Genomic DNA, 21,130 nt, shown 5'->3' with positions numbered 1-21,130 from the left:
ATGTTTTTCACAGCGTCTCGCGCTCCAACGGCGAGAGAGAGAGAGAGAGAGAGAGAGAGAGAGAGACTTAATTTGAGTTTAATAGAGTTTAATAACGAAAGAATATTTGTAAAAAGAGGTAAAAACCCACGATTGGATTTCAACGGTTCAAAAATATTACTTAGCTATGTTCCAAATGATCGTTTCCCGATAAAATTTCCGACTATCAATATAATTCGGAAGACCTTGAATTTAGAACCTTTCTCAGGAAAGATCTGTTCGTTCCTTGCGAAGGACTACGTGATCATGAGTGTGGATAACTATGTGGGTACGTTCATGTGTACATGTGTGCGCCACCCTTTCACATGAACACGCTACACACACCTAGTATGCGTGCTGTTTTCTTTGTGTATGATGAGGATACCATTATGGCGGAAAGACCAGGTCATTTCTCTCCGAGGAAAATCCTGTCCAGCTTCTTTCCATACTTACTTCACTTGAATTTCGTAGAATAAACTTAGACTTTTTGCGTTTTTAGATCGGAAATCGAACTGTAGACAAATTTAAGATTAAATTTTGTCATATTTGAGAGGAAAATTAAAATTGTGCACTATTAATTACAAAATATTGTCTCTAAGAATTTGAAAAGGAAGAAAAAATTTGTTGGTTTTTATTTTTCCTTTTTATAAAGCATTGAAAGAGCTACTGAAAGAGAGTCAGGTATATGAAAACAAAATTCTATTATTATCTGTTATTCTGTATAGTATGTATGGTATGTTCATTTTCAAGGTTTCGTTGAACCTTAAAGATTTGAAAGCCATAGGCGTGGGCGTCGAAAAAAGTATATGTGAAGTTTGTAAATTAATTTTATTGTTAGTGATTTTATAATTTTCAATCGATTAAACAAACTCGTTTGGATTTTAGGCATGCGTTTAATTTAGGATTTTTTTAAATAATATTGTCAAATTACGAAGCGTCGTAAGTTCCAATCTTTATTAATCGCGCGTCCTGAGATCGCTGCGCAGCAGCGACGTGCCTTCTTCGCCTTTCGAATCTTGGTATCCTGGTAACGCTGGAGAATGACGTCATTCGATTTCTTCTTCTTCCTGTTTAGTAGTTCCCGATCCCCCCTGGTTCGATTCGACCAGTAAGACGTCATTCAGCGTGTGTGATCCAAGGCTCGGCGGCCGGTAACCATCCGTTACCATCGTGCACCGCCAAAGCCACTACTACCATCACTACTATCACCAATACCATCACCACCCACCATCACGACCAGCATCGTTGCCACCCTCGGATCAAGCCACCCTCCAGTCCCTCTTCTGTCTCTCTCTTGCTCTCACCCCCTCCGGCGATCCCCTTCGCAATTTCGTCGCCCTCCAAACGGACTCTGACCCCTCTCGCGCCGCCACAGCCGCCGCTATAACGAGAGCCGGATAGAGCAGGTTCTCGAGCAAAGCGAGACCATCACGAACGCGGACAAAATGCTAGGGCATTCTCCAAATCGTCGTTTGTTAAAACCGAACTTGATATGTCGAAATTTCATATGCAAACTATGACTACTCATTGTACTTGGATTTTAATGAACATATTTTGATGATCGGTCTCAGACGAAATCAGAGAAAATAAAAAAAAAAAATAAAAAAAAAAGAGGAAAATTAATCACAATTTCAATATTTCTTTTGTTATTCTAGTCTAAAAAGTCTAAAAAATTCTTATGGCATTAGATACGCTATTAGAAAAATTGAACAGCAAATGTTACAAAAGTCAGAATGACAGTTGTTAGCTAGAAATTAGTTAGTCTCGAAATTTAAAAGTTTAGTTAAAAGATTCATATCAACATTGTTTGTATTTCCTGTATTAGAACTTCGTATCATTTTGTACATTAAAGCTTTGGCTGCATTTCATGCAAAGCAGGAAGGCATAGGAGTCTCGTCTGCGGAGTACTCGTCAAACCCGAATGTGAAACCAGATCCTCCTTAGTGGTTCCCAGTCTGAATAGATTTCATCAAGAATTCAGCGGAGTGTTCGCGGATTTTTAAAGTTACTTCATTATGAAGAGCAAGTGACGCAAAAGAGTAATTAAATCGATTCATCCAAAGTAAACATGTAGATAAAACGTAGCCGTTACCTATCACATTTCGTTCCTTTTAATCTTGCATATCTAAATCAAAATTCCGAGTCTCCGCCGGTTTTGCACTATTTAATTTAATATCATGAATTATTAAATGCATTTTAAGCATGTACGCATTACGAATTATAATTAAAAGCAAGTTATAATTTTGTGTTTTAACGAAAATATATCTATAGTGATAATATAATCTGGTATTATGATTAATCCGTTTTATCAATTGTATGATTAAACATATCTATAATATTATATATGGTGTATACATTTGATAACGATACAAAGAATGACAAAGACAAGCCACTGTTTGCCGCCAGTGTTGGGAATTTCGAAGATCACCACGTGCTTCATCCCTTATCGCCGTATAAATAAACTAGAGTGAAACTAGATTCTCGAGAGCCGCATGCCGGTTGATATACGAATTATCTACGGAGAGGGATGTATCCTTGCTACCGTTTAACTAGACCTAAACCGTGAAGTGGATTTTTTTTTCTATCGCGCGAGCAACAGGTCGAACGAAGTTAATGTCGACGTTGCATCGTACCGTCGCAATATGGGCGGAAAGAAGGATTAGGGCGAAAGCGAAAGCCGAACGAACTCCAAACCTGGTTTAACCGATCTGAATGAGATCAGCGATTTCTGGATCGGTTAGATCATGGAAGCGCAAGCTCCGAAGAGACTTCCCTGGAGACTCGAGCGCACGACTTGGCAGGTTTGGCAAGCAGACAGAGCGGGCGTGCAGGCAAAGGGAGAGGGTGGCTTGGACTTTGGTCGGAGTGGTGGGTATTGATCCCGGCGAAGCGGTAGCAGCGGGGTGGCTGGGACCCCACCTCAAGGATGAAGGGTGCTTCCCCTCTCCGCTCTCGGCCGCGCGGCCTTCTCCCTGTCTCTCTTTATCTACATTTCCCTCTTGTACTCTTACGTCGTCGACAAGCAGGCAAGAAGAGAGAAAGAGAAGAAATGGTGGAACCACGTGAGTGGTGTGCTCGTCTCTCAAGAGAAAGAAAGAGAGAGAAAGGGGTGAACCACCTAGCGCATCCGCATGTGTACCAAAGATATCTTTCTTCTTCTGGTCGCGAACGGCCCAAAGGTCTTTGAAAAAGAACAGATCAGAGACGGCATTACACGGATCTATTGAAGTACATCTTAGAGGTCTAATAATCTTATTGAATTTATACCTAAATTTAAAACAGTTGTTTTTTTTTTTGTATTACAAACCTTGGATCCTCTCGATGGGGTAAGGATTATGAAAAAACGCACAAATGCACATTCATATTAAGAAAATAGAAAGTACCGGAAATGATCTTTTGAAAACTATTTTTCGTAAAAACTGATTTTTCATAAAATTTTCAACATTTTTCATTCATTCAACAAGCGAGTAAAGAACTACTGTCTAAAGAAAAGTAGATTTCTCAGAAAATCTTTTTTTTTGGCAGACTTATTGTTTAACATAGATATTAAAATAATTCAATGGTGCAAATGGCATATCAAACTATTACGATACTATCAAAATAGAAATTATTACGATACTAACAAATGGAAATTTTATTTTTAATAAATAGCATATAGAGTGACAACGATAGTTTTTGAAATAAAAAGATGACATTAATCATTCATATTTGTTTCAAACTAAAATATGAGGTTTAAAAATTTTTTGAAGTTTCATTTGATTCATTTCAATAATGCGGAAACCAAATATCTATTCTTCTTTTGCATTATACATCTCAACAAAAGTGCAACTGAACAATTTAAAAGAATTTTAGAAAATTAATATGAAAACGAAAGTCGACTTTTTAAATCTTCTTTTTTTCTTCGACTTTTTAAATCTGTTTTTTTCTTTTTGTTTCTTCTTGAATAACTTCTGTTATGAATAAGTTACCAGTTCTTCACATTTATATTGTATATGGGTGGTCTCGTTATTTATTATGAATAAATAGCTGTTCATGAAATGTTCAATACATTTTTCTATTTTCGAAAATTTTAGAAGATTAAATGTAGTCACATGATTTTATAATTTATCATATTTAATGAAAGATTTTCTTAGAATTATACAAGATACTGCTTTTATTATTTTCACTTAATATAATTATCCCGACAAAATAATCGAGAAAGTGGAAAAAAGGTTTTAATAAAATATATGTATGATTTTTTTCTTGTGAAATGAATAGACTTCTTTTTTTTTTTTGCTTTATTTATCTCTGAAAGTAAAATCACGGGAAAAGCAACTATTTTCTGTAAAAATGAACGATACTTAGAAACGATTGAAGGAAGAAAAAGATAAAAGAAGCGATAATTATACTCATCATAATCTTTCTATGAATAACTCCCTAACTATTCGAGAAAATGTTTCAAATAAAACATACTCTGTTTCGAGGGATCATCTTAGGAGCACTTTTTATCTAAGTGACGTGAGATTTTAAGGTTAACCTTATTTTTTTTTAATGGAATCGTATATCTTTTATTATATAATATGACTCCTCTAGTTATTTTGGATATGAAAGTATTAAGATACAGTTAATAAAAAGTCAATAGTTTACGAGATATTTTATATTTTATTTGACATATTTCGCCATAAAATATAATATATTCATAAATTGTTCATTTTTTGATAAAATATCTTATACTTTTATGCACAAAATAATGAGACAAATTGACTACAGAAATAACAAGTAATTGTTTTCTTTTAACAAATATATATTTATATGTTACTAATTATATAATTTTTTTTTAAGTGACTATATATTTTTTTTATATCAACCGATTTTTCTCATTATTCTGTGCATAAAAATATTAAAATACAGTTGTCAGAAAATGAATAATTTATGAGATATTTTATATTTTATCAAAATATATCAGAATATCCTTGAAACAGAATAAATTATAAAATATCTTGTTAACTATCAACTTTTTGATAACTGTATCTTAATACTGTATCTTAATACTTTTATATTCGGAATAATTAGAGAAATTATACATTACAAAAAATATATAATTCTATTTAAAAAAACAAAGGTCACTTTGAAATCTCAAGATTTAGAAAAGATGTGTATCGACAAGATGTGACACAGCCCCTCAAAACAGAATGGATTTTACAAGAAAAATATTTTTTAAATAACGAATAGTTCGGGAAATAATTGCATGGAAAGATCATAACAGACCCTCTGGAATAATGATCTTTTAATTTCTACAAATGCAAGTTATATAATTAAGTTTATCCATGTATAGTTTATTATTTATTGACAAATAAATGATAATTGAGGTAAATAAAAATAGTGATTTTTTTTGAAGATACACATAAATTTAAATAATTTTTAATTTTTGCATTCTTCTAATAATAAAGTTTTTTTTTAAATAGAAAAAAAGGTTTCGCAAGTGTTTCCGTTTTGCGTATTTCCATGAATTAAATAAAGTTTTTGTTGTGCTATTTGAATAGTCATAATATAAGAATAGTTATAAATTTGTAATCTATTTACATTTTATAGCATTTCTTAGAAATCATTAATGATTTTTGTATTTTTGAAGTTTTGGAATTTTCTATATTTTCACAAATATTTATTCTCTGAAACATTAGCCAAGCGATAAATAATTTTACTTTTTACTTTTAAAATCTCAAACTTTTACTTGACATTCATTTTTTTTAGTTAAAGCAATAAATATTATATGTATTTGATAATTTTACAAATATCTTCTATACAAAGGTGTCTTTACAAAAAAGCAGAAACAAAGAAATAAGAAAAAATTGACTATATTACATGATTATTATATTGATTATATTGCATTTGTACATAAAACACACACACACACACACACACACACACACACACACACACAAGAATTTCGAGTTACACAATCGCCTTTGAAAAACTTGCTTATACAGTGCAATGATGACGACGTCAAAGCAGTCGCAGCTGCATATTTTCGCCGCAGGTGCACGAATGTGTGTTGTCGATGTAGACATTAACTGTAAGAATAATTTTTCAATTTTATGATATAAACATTCGCTCACGTTTAAGCTAAATGTATATCGATAAATTACAACGGAAACATAAACAGCGCTATTACGAATGTTTTAATACTCGCTTGATCGTTATAGTTAATCGCCTTAGCGCGTGAAGCTATGATGCGAGCATCGCGGAAAGGATGAGAGGAGGATGTATCGTGTTGGTCGACGCATCGACCCACGGTCGATCTTTTATTCCCCCTCAACGAGAGAGCGTTTCTCGTCTCTCCGCCTTCCTCTCGTTGCTATCCGGGCGCGATGTCAACAAACGCGGGGAACGTACGACGCTCATACGGTGCGAAAACGACTGGAGAACGACTTTATTTCTCTTTTGTGTTAGTAAGGTCATTTGAAAAATAGTTAAATTTGGAATCACGTAGGCCGTTAAAAATACGATGTGGATACGTCCTTTTCTCGGTGACCAGAAATGGACTGGTACCAGATTAAAATAAAATCAATTTTAATTTAAAGTTCGACTCATCCGTCTGTATATTCGCCTCACTTCGTTGATCGTCTGAATTTGCCTGGGACGACGTACGCTTGATGGACGACGTATACGCTTGATGACTTGTAATAAATCGCGGACGAAATACTTATTCGCATTCATGAAAATGTTGCGCATCGGGATAGAAATTCCTCGTTTCTATCGAAACATGACAATGCTCGCCTTATCTGCCTGCTTTGACTGTTTGTCCGGTTTGTCCGGCCTGCCCCCGCTGTGTAAGATACCGCGTCTTTTCCATTTTCTACGGACGCTGAAACTCTTTCGACCTGCCCCACTTCGTTCTTGTTCCGCCGCATCTGCGCATCATCCTTCGTCGTTCTCCAGGCTAATGTCTGGTGGCCACGGGGCCGACGACGCTCTTTCCCTCCTGCGCCAGCTGTGCGCCGCGGCGGCGACAGCGGCGGTGGTGGCGGTGGTGGCAGTGGCGGCAGCAGCGACGAGGCTGAACCGAATCGAGAGTAACCACGGATATGAGAGGGCAAAGGATAGTATCCGGGTGTTGGCTGTGAGAGAGTATGTGAGAAAGAGAAAGAGAGATACGAGTAAATCAAGCTCCTTTTCTCCCTCCGTCTCTCTCTCTCTCTCTCTCTCTCTCTCTCTCTCTCTCTCTCACACACATTCATTCATTGCTTGCTTGCTTGCTCGCTCGTTCTCTCTCTCTCTCTCTCTCTCTCTCTCTCTCTCTCTCTCTCTCTCTCTCTCTCTCTCGGTTCTTCGGCATATCCCGGCCACGAGGAGCTCGATGATATGAACAAGATGCAGGCCCCCTGGATATTTGCGGAACCAGGTATTCGAAGGAACTCTAACGGCGCTGATTTGGTTCGCCGGTATTCCCGGTGAGCTAAATGGCTTGAATTATTCGAATAACAGATATCCTACAGATAATACTACTGATCAGATTTTGTCTAGACCTGCTGTCATCTTAAACACTTAAAAAGAGTTTCCCGATATGTGTAAAGTAAACTTATAAGATTTCAATGATTAAAATATAAACTACAAAAATATGTTTTTTATCATAGATTATAACGATATTAAGATTTTTCCTAAATCAACAAGTATTTGTTCGAAAGGAAGATTAAAAATTCTCTAAAGGAGCTTAAATTTCTTGAGTTGTCAATAAATAATTCATGAGATTAATACGGATTAATGTTCGAGAGAAACATTACTATTATTAACGAAGTGCTCTTTGAGAAGGCTCGGTCCGAAACTCACGTTGAGAGCCATGCGGCCGAGAGAAAGAGCCGAAGAGATCGTGGCAAGAGAGCCAGACTCTGTGGGAGAAGGAAAGAGAGTCAGACCACCGGAAATCGGTCTGTCCTTCTTTGAGCGAACCACTTGGTGAACCACAGTAAGAGTCAAGCCGTTTCTCCGTACTCGACTGCTCTTCTCTGTTTCCTTTTGACAACTTCTTTCCTCCGCTCAATCGGGGACCCACGTGAGCGATCAAGAGTAGAAAAGTGATGGAGAAGAAGAAGCAGTGGAAGTCGCAAAAACGTGCCTGACGAAACCTCCGCAAAGATTTCTCCAAATTGTTCTCTAACTGAGATCACACAAGAAGAATCACGATATCGATGTTTTGCCAAAAAATACTATTTTAACAGATATTTAATGTATATTTGACATTTGCTAATTGATACGTGATTTCCTATTATAATGATTACAACAGATAATTTTTATCGTAATTAATCAGTAATTTCTTTGAAAAATATTGCTTTTAATTTTTTGATTGTTATGTGAATATATTATATATATTATATAATTAATTCGAATTATGTTAAGGACCTAAAATTTTTTTTTATTAAATGAATGTGATAATTTTTGTAAAAGCTTTTCGTATGTATTGCTTTTATATAAATTTGGAAACTTTTTTTATAGTTAAAGTATATGTATTAACACTATAGATTTCATGCTAAAAACAAAAAAGAATTTTTTAAATTCTTTTTTCTGTTTTAAGTTCTTTTTAAAGTTCTGTTTTACTCATTTGCCAGTTTAATATGGTGTCCAGAACTATCAATTTATATCAATATTTATTTTCTGCATCTTTAATAAAATTGGTATTAAAGTCTATATCTTTAATAAAATTGATATTTTTAAAGAAACAGAATATGAAGAGCAGATATGAAGATATCATTTTTGAATTCTTAGAATTAGACTTAAACATCTAATATAATATAAAAAATTTATACGAAAATTTGTACACGTGCATAAATATATATATATATATATATATATATATATATATATTTTTTTGCACGTACAAATACATTTATTATATACATTTATTATATATATATATATATATATATATATATATATACATATACACATATATATTTAAATTTAATATAAAATTTTTAATTTGTAAAATATAATTTTTTATATAAGTTGAGTATGAGAAATTTGATACGTTGTTTGTATCGATGCGCGTTAATTTATTCTAAAAACAAAAAACAAATTGTATAAAGGAAGTTCAAAATAAATTTGTTCATTGAAATCAATTTAATATCAGTGTTATCATGATTAATTCGACTAGTCGATCGCTGATAAGTTTCATCTACAATTAAATCTTTCCTTTTTATATCAAACAAAACGTGGATATCATGATGATAATAGCTAAAATGATTCATGATTTATGTTTATGGCATAATTTCATGGAAATAGTAAGAATCAATGTTTTCGATGAATTACTCTGGCAGCGAGAGATTTTAATGCTATCGAAATAGATTCAAGAGCTTGTTTTCCCTTGATATCCCTTGAGTTATTAAAATCTGATCTTGAATATTATAAGACATAAAGTTATTGATAAATGACAATCAAATTTTAATTATTATGTCTTTTAGAGTTCTATCAAATCTTTAATCTATACACAAACTTATTTTTTTTTTTTTACTTATATACTTCTAATTAGTCAGATTTTCAAAATTAGATAAAAAGTTATCATAATGATGTGAAAGTGAAAGTGACAATTTGAATGGTAAATCTACACATATTTTTGTAATTTTTGATAACTCAAATATAGCGATACATTAAGCCGTAGTTGGTTGATTTGATGACCTAAGTCTGAAATCTAAGTCTATTGAAATAAACAATGGTTATATTTCTTTGTGGACCAAAAGATGTGATTGTTATAGCGATTTATTTATTTAAATCCAAATGCAAAATCGCGATACGTAATTTATCAAATGCGCGATAATTAAATTATTGTCTGTCGACACAATAGTCACTATGTCGGCAAGGACTTCTTCATCTCTTTCTCTTGGTACCACCGTACTCGTGTTACGAATAATCGTTGAGAGTGCGCGACTAGAGGAACGACGCGTAACTCAACACGCCCCGTAAGAGGGAAGGCTCGAGGTCACTCAGACGAATGGAGCAACGTGCGACGAGAAAATATTGTGCTACGAAAAGAAAAAAAAACATGCTTCATTTAAACACATTCTGAAATGACGCCTTTATTGAGAGCAATTAATAATATATGAAAGTTACACACAATACTCGTGCAAGACAAGATTACAATTAAAATAAGATAAATATTCGAAATAATGAGGAATTAAGGAAATGGTGATGAATTTATATAAAATATAAAAAAATAAGAGTGATAATAGTAAAGCACGTTTAATTAACTAATTGCAAAGAAATAATTATATATTTTAAACGATTAATGGATGACAACGAATGAAATTTGGATAATGATGAGTTTTTATTATTGGTAGTTATCAAAGATATAATATAAATCATTTTATTAATGAGACGATACTTTTTTCCGAATATCGATAATAAAAATATTATCAGATATACAATAACATTCCATTACACTTTTATGAACCAGCTGAAAAAAGTGTAAAGAAAAGGAAGGAAAGGAAAATAAAAGGAAAGAAAAAGAAGTGTTTATTCATTAATACGCTTAAAAATAGATATCTCTGTCTGGCCCTTATATTTTTTATTGAAAAACTTGCAAAAAATATAATTATTATAAAATGAAGAAACAGTATAAAAAAAAGATCGTATATTGAAGAAAATAATGAAGACTATGGAGAGAGAGATTTATATAAGAGAGATAAAAATATTAACATAATAGGTGATAATGATATTAAGTTGACGATACCATTTATTACGAACGTTTAAGAATTCAGTTTCTCCAAGTTTCTACACTGATAAAAATTAAGTATACAAATGAAAAGATATCAAACACAAAAAGATGTTTATCGATGAAAATGCTTTAAGAATGACTAAACTGACTAACTGAAAAACTATAAATGATGTCAGCAGAGAGAGTGAAAGCCAGGTCGGTGATAGCGGTTGATCGCGCCAGATAAGCGCGGAAGACCGTGCGACGGCGTGCGCGCCACGAGGGGTGGCGAACCCCCTAAAGGACCCTCGGTACATGGTAGCGGTGACCTCCCGCCGCCCCTCTCCTGCGTTCCCCTCCGCTGACGTCCCCCTCGCCAGCGGCCTTCGCACGGCGGCAGTTTCCTTGCAACCCCAGGTTGCGCGCCCCCCTCCACGGCGTCCTCGTCATCCCTGCCGCGACGGCAACGGTCGCGCACGATCATTGGTTCACCGGGTTCACGCAGGCACGAGGAGGTACACGCAGCTGCCACTGTGCCTGCCACCTCTTGCGCTGCGGATCAGAGCAAGAGACCAGTGTTCGGAGGAATTGCGCCACGAACGCGGGTAAATTCGTTGTCGTCGCCGTCATCGTCGTCGTGTGTCATCATCATTATCATTGTTGCCCGTTATTATCGCTGCCGCTGTTGACAAGGACACAGTCGTTGTCATTATTATTGTCGTCATTGTCACCGCCGTTACGTTTTGTCGCGTGAGAATGTATGCATTTCGGTTTCATCTTCTCATGTGACTTCAACTACCCTTTACTTCATTTCTTTTTTTTTTTTCTCCCTCCCCAATATATATATATATATGCGCTCACTTCCGGCGCCAACGTTCGTCGTAAAAGGTGAGTCCTCATATTCTCTTTCTCTTTTCATCTATCTGTCTCACATTGTCTTCTTTTTAACCGGGTTCTCCAGCGCAGCACTTCTCGCTGGATCTCGTGGTGCCGGCCGGCTTGTCTGTCATCTCCTGCAACGCCATCTTGACGAATACGATAGCCGATCTTCGCAGCGTGGTTTACACGAGGCGACACCTCTCGCAGACGCCACGCACTCGATCTCCTGCCTTCCTCTTTCCCTTCCACGTCGATGTTGCTTTAACACGTGTTTCTCTGTCATTCTTTTGTCCGTCTACCCTGTCTACCATTATATTCTTGGACATTCGAATTTGAAAAAGAGAACGGGTGCCAGAATTGCTTTGCCTCAATAGCATTCTTTGTCTATTTCTTTTCGTGTAAGATTCAGGTCTACTTTCTTTATCTTATCTTCCCTTTTTTCCTATTTATTCTCTCTGTCTTGCTATTAGTACCGAAAGATATGTCTGTGGAGTGTCAGTATGTCTACCCTTGAATTTCTTATTCCAAAGGGTGTCATGTCGTAAGACATACGTCCCTGATTGGACATTTTCCCTGGGATATGACTATCTGGAGCATGACTATGGTTGCTTCGGACACTCGTCCAATCACATTAGAGGCCTACCGAGCCAAGAAGGGTCGTAAAGATAGACGAATCATCATTCATCGTTCCATACAAATCAGATCTGAGTGAATTTGAAGAGTTCATTCTGCTGCCGTTCGCCATCGTCAGTTCTTCTGTTCTCTTCTGTCTACGAACGTTTATGTGCGCGAGTGTACGCCCGTGTGTCACTACGTCGGAGTCAGTCGTTTCTCTTTTCTTCCACGCCTCTAGACCACGCTCTCGACGACGATAAGAGGGAGACCGCGCTGCTCCTCAGGATGCCGCAGTGCGCGGTAGCCACGTGCCGCAACAGCCATCGCCGGACCCGCAAACAGTCAGTGCGGTACCATCGCTTCCCGCACAATCCTGAATTGCGCGAGTTATGGGTGCGCGCATGTGGCCGCACGCCCCTCGCTAATGGAGAACCGCCATTCAACATCAAGACGGCGCGAATTTGTTCCCAGCACTTTTTAACGGAGTTTTACGAAGATGAGAGCAGGGAGCAAATCATGCAGGGCAATCAGAAGAGGAATAGATTGCGTCTCGGGGCGGTACCTACCGAAGACGTACCGGTTCGTGTCAAGCCTTGTTTCAAGTTGCTCAACGAGACAGAAAAGAAGCGATCTGCCACACGCACCAAGATATCGAGTCTGATTCTTTCTGATCAATCGGATACTCCACGATCTGGTTGTAAAAGAAGTTCTAAAGAAGATAGTGGCGAAAGTAGCAGTAGTGGAAAAACTTTATGTGATGTTAAAGAACATGCCGAATGCCCGATTGAGAAGAAACGTGCAAAATTAGATTCAAGTCTTTGTATGGATGAAAGTCGTACAGTGGACGAAAGTACTTGTTTTGAGGACCAAGAAGGAATTTTTCTAATGGCGGTTGGTCTTGTTCGCGTCAACAGCTTATGGTGAGTCATCTTTATCTGAGCCATTAAATAAGAGGCTTTCTATTTTCATTATATTTTTATGACAAAACAACAAATTTCAAATAAAAAGAATTAAAATAAACTTAAAAAAGCTTGGCGATGTTATATAATAATTTTCATATTTTAATTAGTTAATAAAATATCTGCTAATTTTTAATAATTTATTATGACAATAAAAATGTCAACAAACAATGAAAATATCTTTCATTGGCTGCGTTCAGTAGAGAAAGCAGTTTTGCAACTGTTGTAAAAATCTTTAATATAGTTTTTGCCCTTACTTCCTCATAGATCTAAATGTATATAAACCAATCATATTGAAGAATCTTACATCAAACCGTTACAAACCCGCTTTTTTTGCTCAACGCAGCCAATGGATAAATTCAAGCCAACTATCAAGCAAGCTAGCTGCTTTGATTGGCTCGAACATATCCGTGATTGAAAGTCTCCAAAATGGAAGTCAGTTATTCGGGATGCATTCTTTGTATCTGAAATCAGGGATCAGATTTCCATTAAATGAATTGTACCTTCATTTAATATATTTGTATACCTGGATAGTATACCTGGATAGTAAAGCTGTCCGTAACTTTTATTTGACTTTAATCATTTATAAAACTTATAAAAATCATCTTTCAATTTTGAAAGCAAAACAATTTCAAATTTCAATCAAATGAGCTTAATGAAAATGGCTATAACTTGAAAACAACATTTCCGAATCCATGTTCATACTTTTTTTCTTTTTTTCTTTTCTTTCAAGTTCCCAATTACTTCTCGAATGATTGATCTTCACTTTTGAAATACCTTGTAATAATCTACACGATTTATATATAAATAAAAACACACACACACACACACACACACACATACATATGTATGTATATCTAAATGAATAGGTCTTTTCCTCGACAGTCGATTGTTAAATTATTAAATATTTTAAGGAATTTTTAAGGAATTAAATATTTTAAGGAAAGCAGATGTAGTTGGAGAAATAAGAATCTACGGACTTTCCGTTTTCAGATTTCCGCTTTTTATTAAATAAAGCTCTGTCACACTTAATCACGTGGATCATCAAGAATGATACAAAGATGCTAACGTAGATGATACATTTTATGTATAATACGGTAGTAAAATATATATAAAAGTATATAATTATATATAAAAATATATAAAAATATACATGAATTCTATTTGTTAAATAAAAAAATACCCATTTATCGCGAAATTATATCAAACATGCTTTTAAAAATTTCGTTGCATATTATCTGCTATAAGATTGGCGATTACGACGGTGAAAAGATTTTAAATATTATAAACAGTAGTAATTCTTGATTTCCATTAACATAATTTCCATTCGCACAAAATATATGGGAACGAAATACGTGATACGTGTTAACATATATGTATATAAAATTAGAAGGCTAATTATAGTATTATATTAGCTTTGTAAACATATTCAGTTTTTGAATTATCATTTTATCTTTATTTTTTATTTCATCAATTAAAACTAAAGTTAATACAAATTCTTTGAAAAATGTAAAATATTTGAAAGAAGAAATATTTATTTATTTAGATATTTTGTAATTTATATATGCTGATTTTATAATCGTATTTTGCGATGTCTGGAAAAAGTTCTCTTGAAAAAAAAAAAAATATCGAAAAATATACGTTTTTGTTAGAACTATGTATAAAAATATCTGGCAGAATTTGAGAAATCCCGTATATAATTCACGTATGCAAAAATATGTAACATAATTCTACGATTAACACAAATTTGATATTTTATCGTTTAATCACTGAAGCATAATAGTTTCCGTTGTTTGGCGGAGTTTAATAATAAAATAGTAATGCTGTATAGTATCTTTTTGATAGCAAAGAAACTTCGATTAATACACTGACTCATGTTGCTATAATTCGCGTCACATAAATTACGTGATATATCTAGTCTTAGCCTCGAATCCAAGATCTTGGTATACGTTATCGATATCAAAGAAAACGTTATCGCTCAAGTCACATTCTGAAATAATAGCGTGTGCAAATACGCATACGTTCTTGCACAAAGCGCAACGCAGCCGGCGACTCGATATCGAACACATGGTCGAGAAACTCGTTCGTTAATCTCCAAAGCATGGAACACCAATATCTTTTTGAATCACAGGACGAAATACGAGAGAATAGCTATTACTAAAATATAACGAATGGTAAATTAATCTTAGGCCCTCTTTCTCGCACGAGGAACAGAAATAGATATTAAATTTTGGAAATAAGAATTAGGAATAGAGATTAAACATAAACGCAACGCAAAATAGACATAAATATAATATATAGCTATATGTTATATCTGTGTTCATTGTGCGTTTAATTTCTATTCCTAAATTTTTTTTCCCAAAATTTATTTCATTTTTGTTTCTTCATTTTCTATTCTAATTTCTAATTTCTGTTCCTCTATTGTATGCAGGCCCGTATACTGTACCCAAATACATGGCCAGTATAAAGAGATGGTTTTAAGAAATTTAGGAATTTAGGAATTTAAAAATTGAATTCATGCCGCAACTATGTTTGCATGGATCGTCTCCCAAGACTCCACTTTGTTGACTCCTAACTTGACCTATGTGTAACTTCGGATCATGGACCTTCTTTCATCATTCCGTTTCTCGTGATATATCGGCATTTCTCGTAGAAAGAGCTGTATTCCTCGACGAATAGAACAAAGATAATCTGAAAAGAGAGGAAAAATTAAGAGGAAGGGAGTTTGCGACGACTGTGCACATCCTTGAGTGCTCAAGGCTCTAAAGAATTATTTGAATCTTCAGCATCTTGATGGAAACAGTTAACTAGTCTTGAGGGCGATAATCAACGATCGATCTTGGAAAAGACAGCAACATGATTTGTGGAATTTTATCGATACAAATCGGTACTTATGGATATTCCGTCTTTTAAATTACTGAATATTTTTCGGTACCATGCATTCGGTACCAAGTGCATATTTTTTTCTTTGCTTTGTTGCCCTGATGATTGATTATCGAAAGATTTGACTTGATTTGATTCCAAGAGAATTGGAGAACATTTGCTTTAAAGCGATAGCTTTGCTTATATTTGCGCATTTTTTTTACAAATTATTTTTTCTTATGCAAAAAGCTAAATGGTGGGATTCATTGCATTTACGTTGACCTCGAAGAGGCCACGATTGTGTTTGCTTGCGTGGTCGCACCATGGACTTTGACGCGACCGACCTAGCAATCGATCGGGCACAAAGTTGAACAGCCACATAACTCGTGGAGAATTACGACATGCGTTTTTTGCAACGCACCACGTTCGTCCTCCTGTTTCATTTAATGAAATCGAAATTTCATTGATTATAATAATAAGGATAGCAATCCTTTACGATGTTCTCCATAGAAGTATAATGACAGAAGTGAAGAACATCATAATTTGTAGAATATAGCTTTAAAGTCGTAGTATTTTTATACCATATTTTCTATACTACATAGTATTTTTATACAAAACATCATGTCATAATACATAAATCATACGAACCGTTAAATGTCTAAGGAATAGATTTCATCTCTTAAGTTTAAGGTTTAGTTGCTTGTAAAATTAATTTCTCGTGATGCAGCAAATTTTTGAAAAGACTTTTTGTCAAGGATTTTGTCTTTTGAGCAGTCATCCGCATATCATTATTTTTATTTAAAAAATTTTTGTGCAATTCTCATCTTTACGTAATATATTTTTATTTTTATTTTTTCAATCATCTATTTTATGTATTATTATATGTGAATATGTGATATCAATTACATGATCTGTAAGATTAGTGGCTTATTTATCTTTTTTTTTCAAAATTTAATTATAATTTATTAATTATAATTTATTAAACTTTTTACCAATAATTTATCAACAATTTTCTAAAATTGATATCTTAGAAATAATAATAAATTTTAATATAATAATTATATATAGAGGAATAGAATTCTGAAGATATAAAGATTTCAACTTTTTTTTTATTCGAAAATAGATCATAACTTTTTTGTTTCGATCAAAATTGACTCGATTTCTAATCCGAAACTTGAAGATTTTTATAAAATTAAAAAAGGAAACAATTCTAGTGATTTTTTAATTTTTCTAATTGAAATTTTTTAAGATCTCACGAATAGGAAAATCTTTTATGTTTTCTTAAAAATTGTGGAGAATACTTCTAAACTTTCTCCAAAAAATTAAAACTCAAATTAATTTTGATTGAAAAATAAAAATATTAATTTTCACATTAAAAAGTTAGCACTTTATACTTTTGTATTTCTACTTTTATGTATTTAAATAATCTTTTTGTGAAACGTAGAAGAATTCTAAACTTGTATGGAAAAGAGCCAGAATTCTATAAATTAAATAAAAATTTGGAAAATAGATAGAAATTATGACATGGAAAAAATATATTTGTGCTACAATCAATGACGGACTGTTAAAACTATGTGTTTACTGATGTAACAAATTTGTTATTATTATTATTTTGAAAAGGTTTGTTACTCTTGCTAACTGTAATGTAAATTTAGTAACAGCATCAAATCTTTTCAATGTAATAGCCAATCTGTTTAGTTACATCATCACAAGCATAATTTTAGCTTTTCCCTTACATAAATTTGAAATCGTCACTTTGTGAGTCTTCGTGATTTGAATACTTGACGCTCGCTCATGAAGATATTCTTCGATTCTTCGGAACTTGGACGAGTCAAGGATGTACGTCATCAAAATAAACGTGCCTTTTTGTCATTGGGTAACGTGGCGGAGATCTACGCTCTTGGATCTAAGCTGGCAGCCGGCTGCAACCTAGCATGACCTCGTCGTGGCGAAGTGCGTTCGTGGTTCACCAACGCGCTTCAGAACGCGTCCTTGGCGCTCAGGGACACGTTGGGCGTGCGGGAAACTGCCGCTCCTCCGCGCGAGTGTTCGCGAATTAGGTCGAGACGACGACGACGGCGACGACGACGACGACGATGACGACGACGACGAGAGCGAGACTCGAGCTCTCTCGTAACCGATTCGACGTCCATAATAATAGCGTGACTTCGATCGCACTCCGAGGTTTCCCTCTTCATCGTTCCGCGCCGTCTCCGCAAGATAAACACGTCGAGTGACATGATTCTTTTTTTCTTTTGAACATATAACGCCCCGTTGCGAAATACAACATGTCGATGTTAAGGTCATACGCGTTCATCGCTTGGAACTGACGAATAAAAGTTGGATACACACGCAAAGGGATAATATAGGCTGTACGTGCGAAAAGTAGTTGATTTTAATATATTTGTCTTCAAGAGGTCAATCAATTGTGAAAAGTGGCTCGGACTAATTTGCTTTCGAAAGACATGTTATTGTCATATGTCAGAATTTTCCAAATTATAAGTGATTTTTTTTCCTTTTTTTTTTTTTCTTCCCCAATCTAAAGTGCAACATACACAATGCAGATTTGCCCTAGTCAAGCGAGCTCTCTCTCGTCGGGAGATTCCTTTCACCAAATTTTTCTGATGTCCTTGAATTTCCTTGACTACACGGCGTGGTGCCAGAATGCACTACTAACTCAGAACCTGTAAAAGATCTCTAATTAAAAATTCCACTCCATTTTAAATGAATAGAAAAATAAAATATTTTCCATGCCGAGAGAGAGAGAGAGAGAGAGAGTTCTGCATATCAATGTTAATTATCAACGTTTCTCAGAGAAAAACATGATTAAATCTCATCGAGAAGGCATTCATATCAATATTTTCAATATATTTTTAATTTGTATTATCGCTAAATATTTATATAATATATCGATGGATATAAACATAAATTCAAAAGGAAGATAATTGAGATGCAAAGTATTGCATTGAGAGAGTGGTATTCTCATTTTTATTTATAATAGTTCCGAATGAGTTCGTGCATTTAATCGAAAAATTGATGTATGATGATATCGGAAATTGCACTCTTCTAGATGCGCATTCATTCCCTAGAGAGAGAGAGAGATCCCTTCCGTTCTTTCTTGTCGAAGGCGTCCCGAAGGTCCAAGATGTGCGTCATCGTCCATGCGTAATGCCCATCCGCTTGTGCAACGTGAAGGCGAAGCGCATATTTTTATATCGCGCGTGCGCCTCCTTGCGAGGATATGCATTCCTGACCGTTTAACACGCCAACCTTCTTCGAGGGCCAACGCGACTCGAAAGTCCCAAGAATCGTTCTCTCGTCCCTGACTCTCTTTGTCTCGCTTTTCCTCGCGTTCCCCGCAATTTACCTTCCGCCGTTTTGTTCCCGCATCCGGATAGCGGAGGCGCGACAAATTTAATTCCAGCCACTGATATACGCGCGGACACGCATAATTCGCCATAATAATCGGCACATAACGCAACACCTACGTATCACGATGGTCTTTCGCGTTTCGCGATTCCACTTGCGATACGACAGCAAAATTCGAGATCCCTGCCTCCGATGCAGTCTTTCATGTCAGATGTCATGTCAGATTTCATGTCCGATCAGTTTATTAGAAAGTTTTCTATTTTGTAAAATATTTGGTTATATTTATGAAGGCAAGAAACTTGACTCTTTCTGTAGTCTGGAATTTTAAGAATTTTACCTGTAAGCTTACAATATTACAAAAATATATCATTATTCTAATAACTTACTGCTTATAATGCGATTAAAAAAGAAATAAACAATTAGTAATGTTTTATGAAAGTAAAAGCATAGTTTACAAGATGTTCGATAATCACAGATAGGAATACTTATGAACTTAAATAATAGTACCATTAATAATAATGGTATACATTAGTTTAAAGCTTCTATTGATTCATTACAGTTATCTTGAAGTTATCATGACGTCGAGAGAACACAAAAATTTTTGCAAAATAAATTAAAATAAAAACATTTCTCTATATAATTATATTAACTCGATAGAAACAGACTTTTTTCACTTCTTTGATCAATAGCAATAAATAGCAATATTGAATAGCAATATTGAATAGCAATATTGTGACTCTTTTCTTGATTAGACACAATTAATTTTCTAGATATGTAGTTATTTATTGATTATTGGAGCAAAAAGTTTTCGATTATATTTCACAAGTTTGTTTTATCAAGTGCAAATATCAAAAATATTTATTGAAAAACATTAATTTTTATCATGTGTTTTCTCGCCCTTGACGTCATAATCCAACATGGCTATAGAAAAACAATAGGAGATTTAAAACATTGTCATCTGTTTTGATTAGTTTTTAAATTTTGTATGTACGATGACGAACTGTTCTAAACACATTTTGACAAGAAATTTAGTATAATTTACTTTATCATGTATAATCTCTTTATCAAGTTATTTCCTCATTCTAAAATAGAATGAGTCACTCTGACATAAGAATAACCAATAACCGTTATAACCAATAAACAATAGTATAATAATAGAATAAACTACGGTAAAAAGATAGTAAAAAAGACGAAAGAAGATTCAAGTATACGAATATGTCATTTCGAAAGTACACGGAGCCATAAAAAGTTAAAATAAAATAAAAAAAGTCTGTCCGGAACCTGAACTTGCTATTTGTACATTTTTAAAATATTGGTGAGATACTAGAAATGTGCAAAACTAGAAACAAAAACAAAAAAAAAACTTGAAGTTTACCTACAAAAAACATAACATTAAAAATTTGAATTCGAAAGCAAATGGCTTCTTCTGCGATTTTTGCTGGATAGAAAAATGCAGAAGAATTCCTTAAAATTGAATAGGTCTCACAAGCTTTAAGATCTGTTTCCAAGATTTTCAGGTTAAGAATCCGAATTTAAGAAACGGAAAGACTTCTCTTTGCGTGTATTCGTGGCACAGGTCTGGACGGCTTAGTCAAAATCAATACAACAAAAAAAAAAAAAGTAGGTGTAAGCGTTAATTCAAGGAATTTTCGCAAGGTAAGGACACATCTGTCCCGCCTGAAGGTCTCTGCACGAGAGGCTAAAAAGCGAAGTTGAGGGGCAAAGCTGAGAGATGAAGCTGTGGAAGCCAAGTTGGAAGCCAAGC

The 21,130-nt window shown here is 34.5% G+C and overlaps 2 protein-coding genes across 4 annotated transcripts in view; one reads left to right on the top strand and one right to left on the bottom strand.

Moving 5' to 3' along the window:
• Positions 1–21,130, top strand: part of LOC105425173 (uncharacterized) — a 41,857-nt gene that overhangs the window by 7,065 nt on the left and 13,662 nt on the right. The window contains exon 1 of one of the 3 annotated variants that reach the window (XM_011635810.3): positions 12,221–13,095. The exons of the other annotated variants lie outside the window; for them this stretch is intronic. Coding sequence (XP_011634112.2) covers positions 12,461–13,095 — 635 coding nt within the window. The 5' untranslated portion in view covers positions 12,221–12,460. Of the gene's footprint in view, positions 1–12,220; positions 13,096–21,130 lie in introns of those variants that run through there. 3 annotated transcript variants of the gene reach the window in all.
• LOC105425174 (gametogenetin-binding protein 2-like) overlaps positions 13,889–21,130 on the bottom strand; it is a 28,109-nt gene continuing 20,867 nt past the window's right edge. Inside the window, exon 12 of the mRNA XM_089078867.1 lies at positions 13,889–15,825. The gene's annotated coding sequence lies outside the window, so the exon portion shown is untranslated. The remainder of the gene's footprint in view (positions 15,826–21,130) is intronic.

Source organism: Pogonomyrmex barbatus, unplaced genomic scaffold (assembly GCF_055798465.1).
Source record: "Pogonomyrmex barbatus isolate J1 unplaced genomic scaffold, ASM5579846v1 scaffold1, whole genome shotgun sequence".
Classification (NCBI taxonomy): Eukaryota; Metazoa; Arthropoda; class Insecta; order Hymenoptera; family Formicidae; genus Pogonomyrmex; species Pogonomyrmex barbatus.
This window is presented reverse-complemented; position numbering and strand designations above follow the sequence as displayed.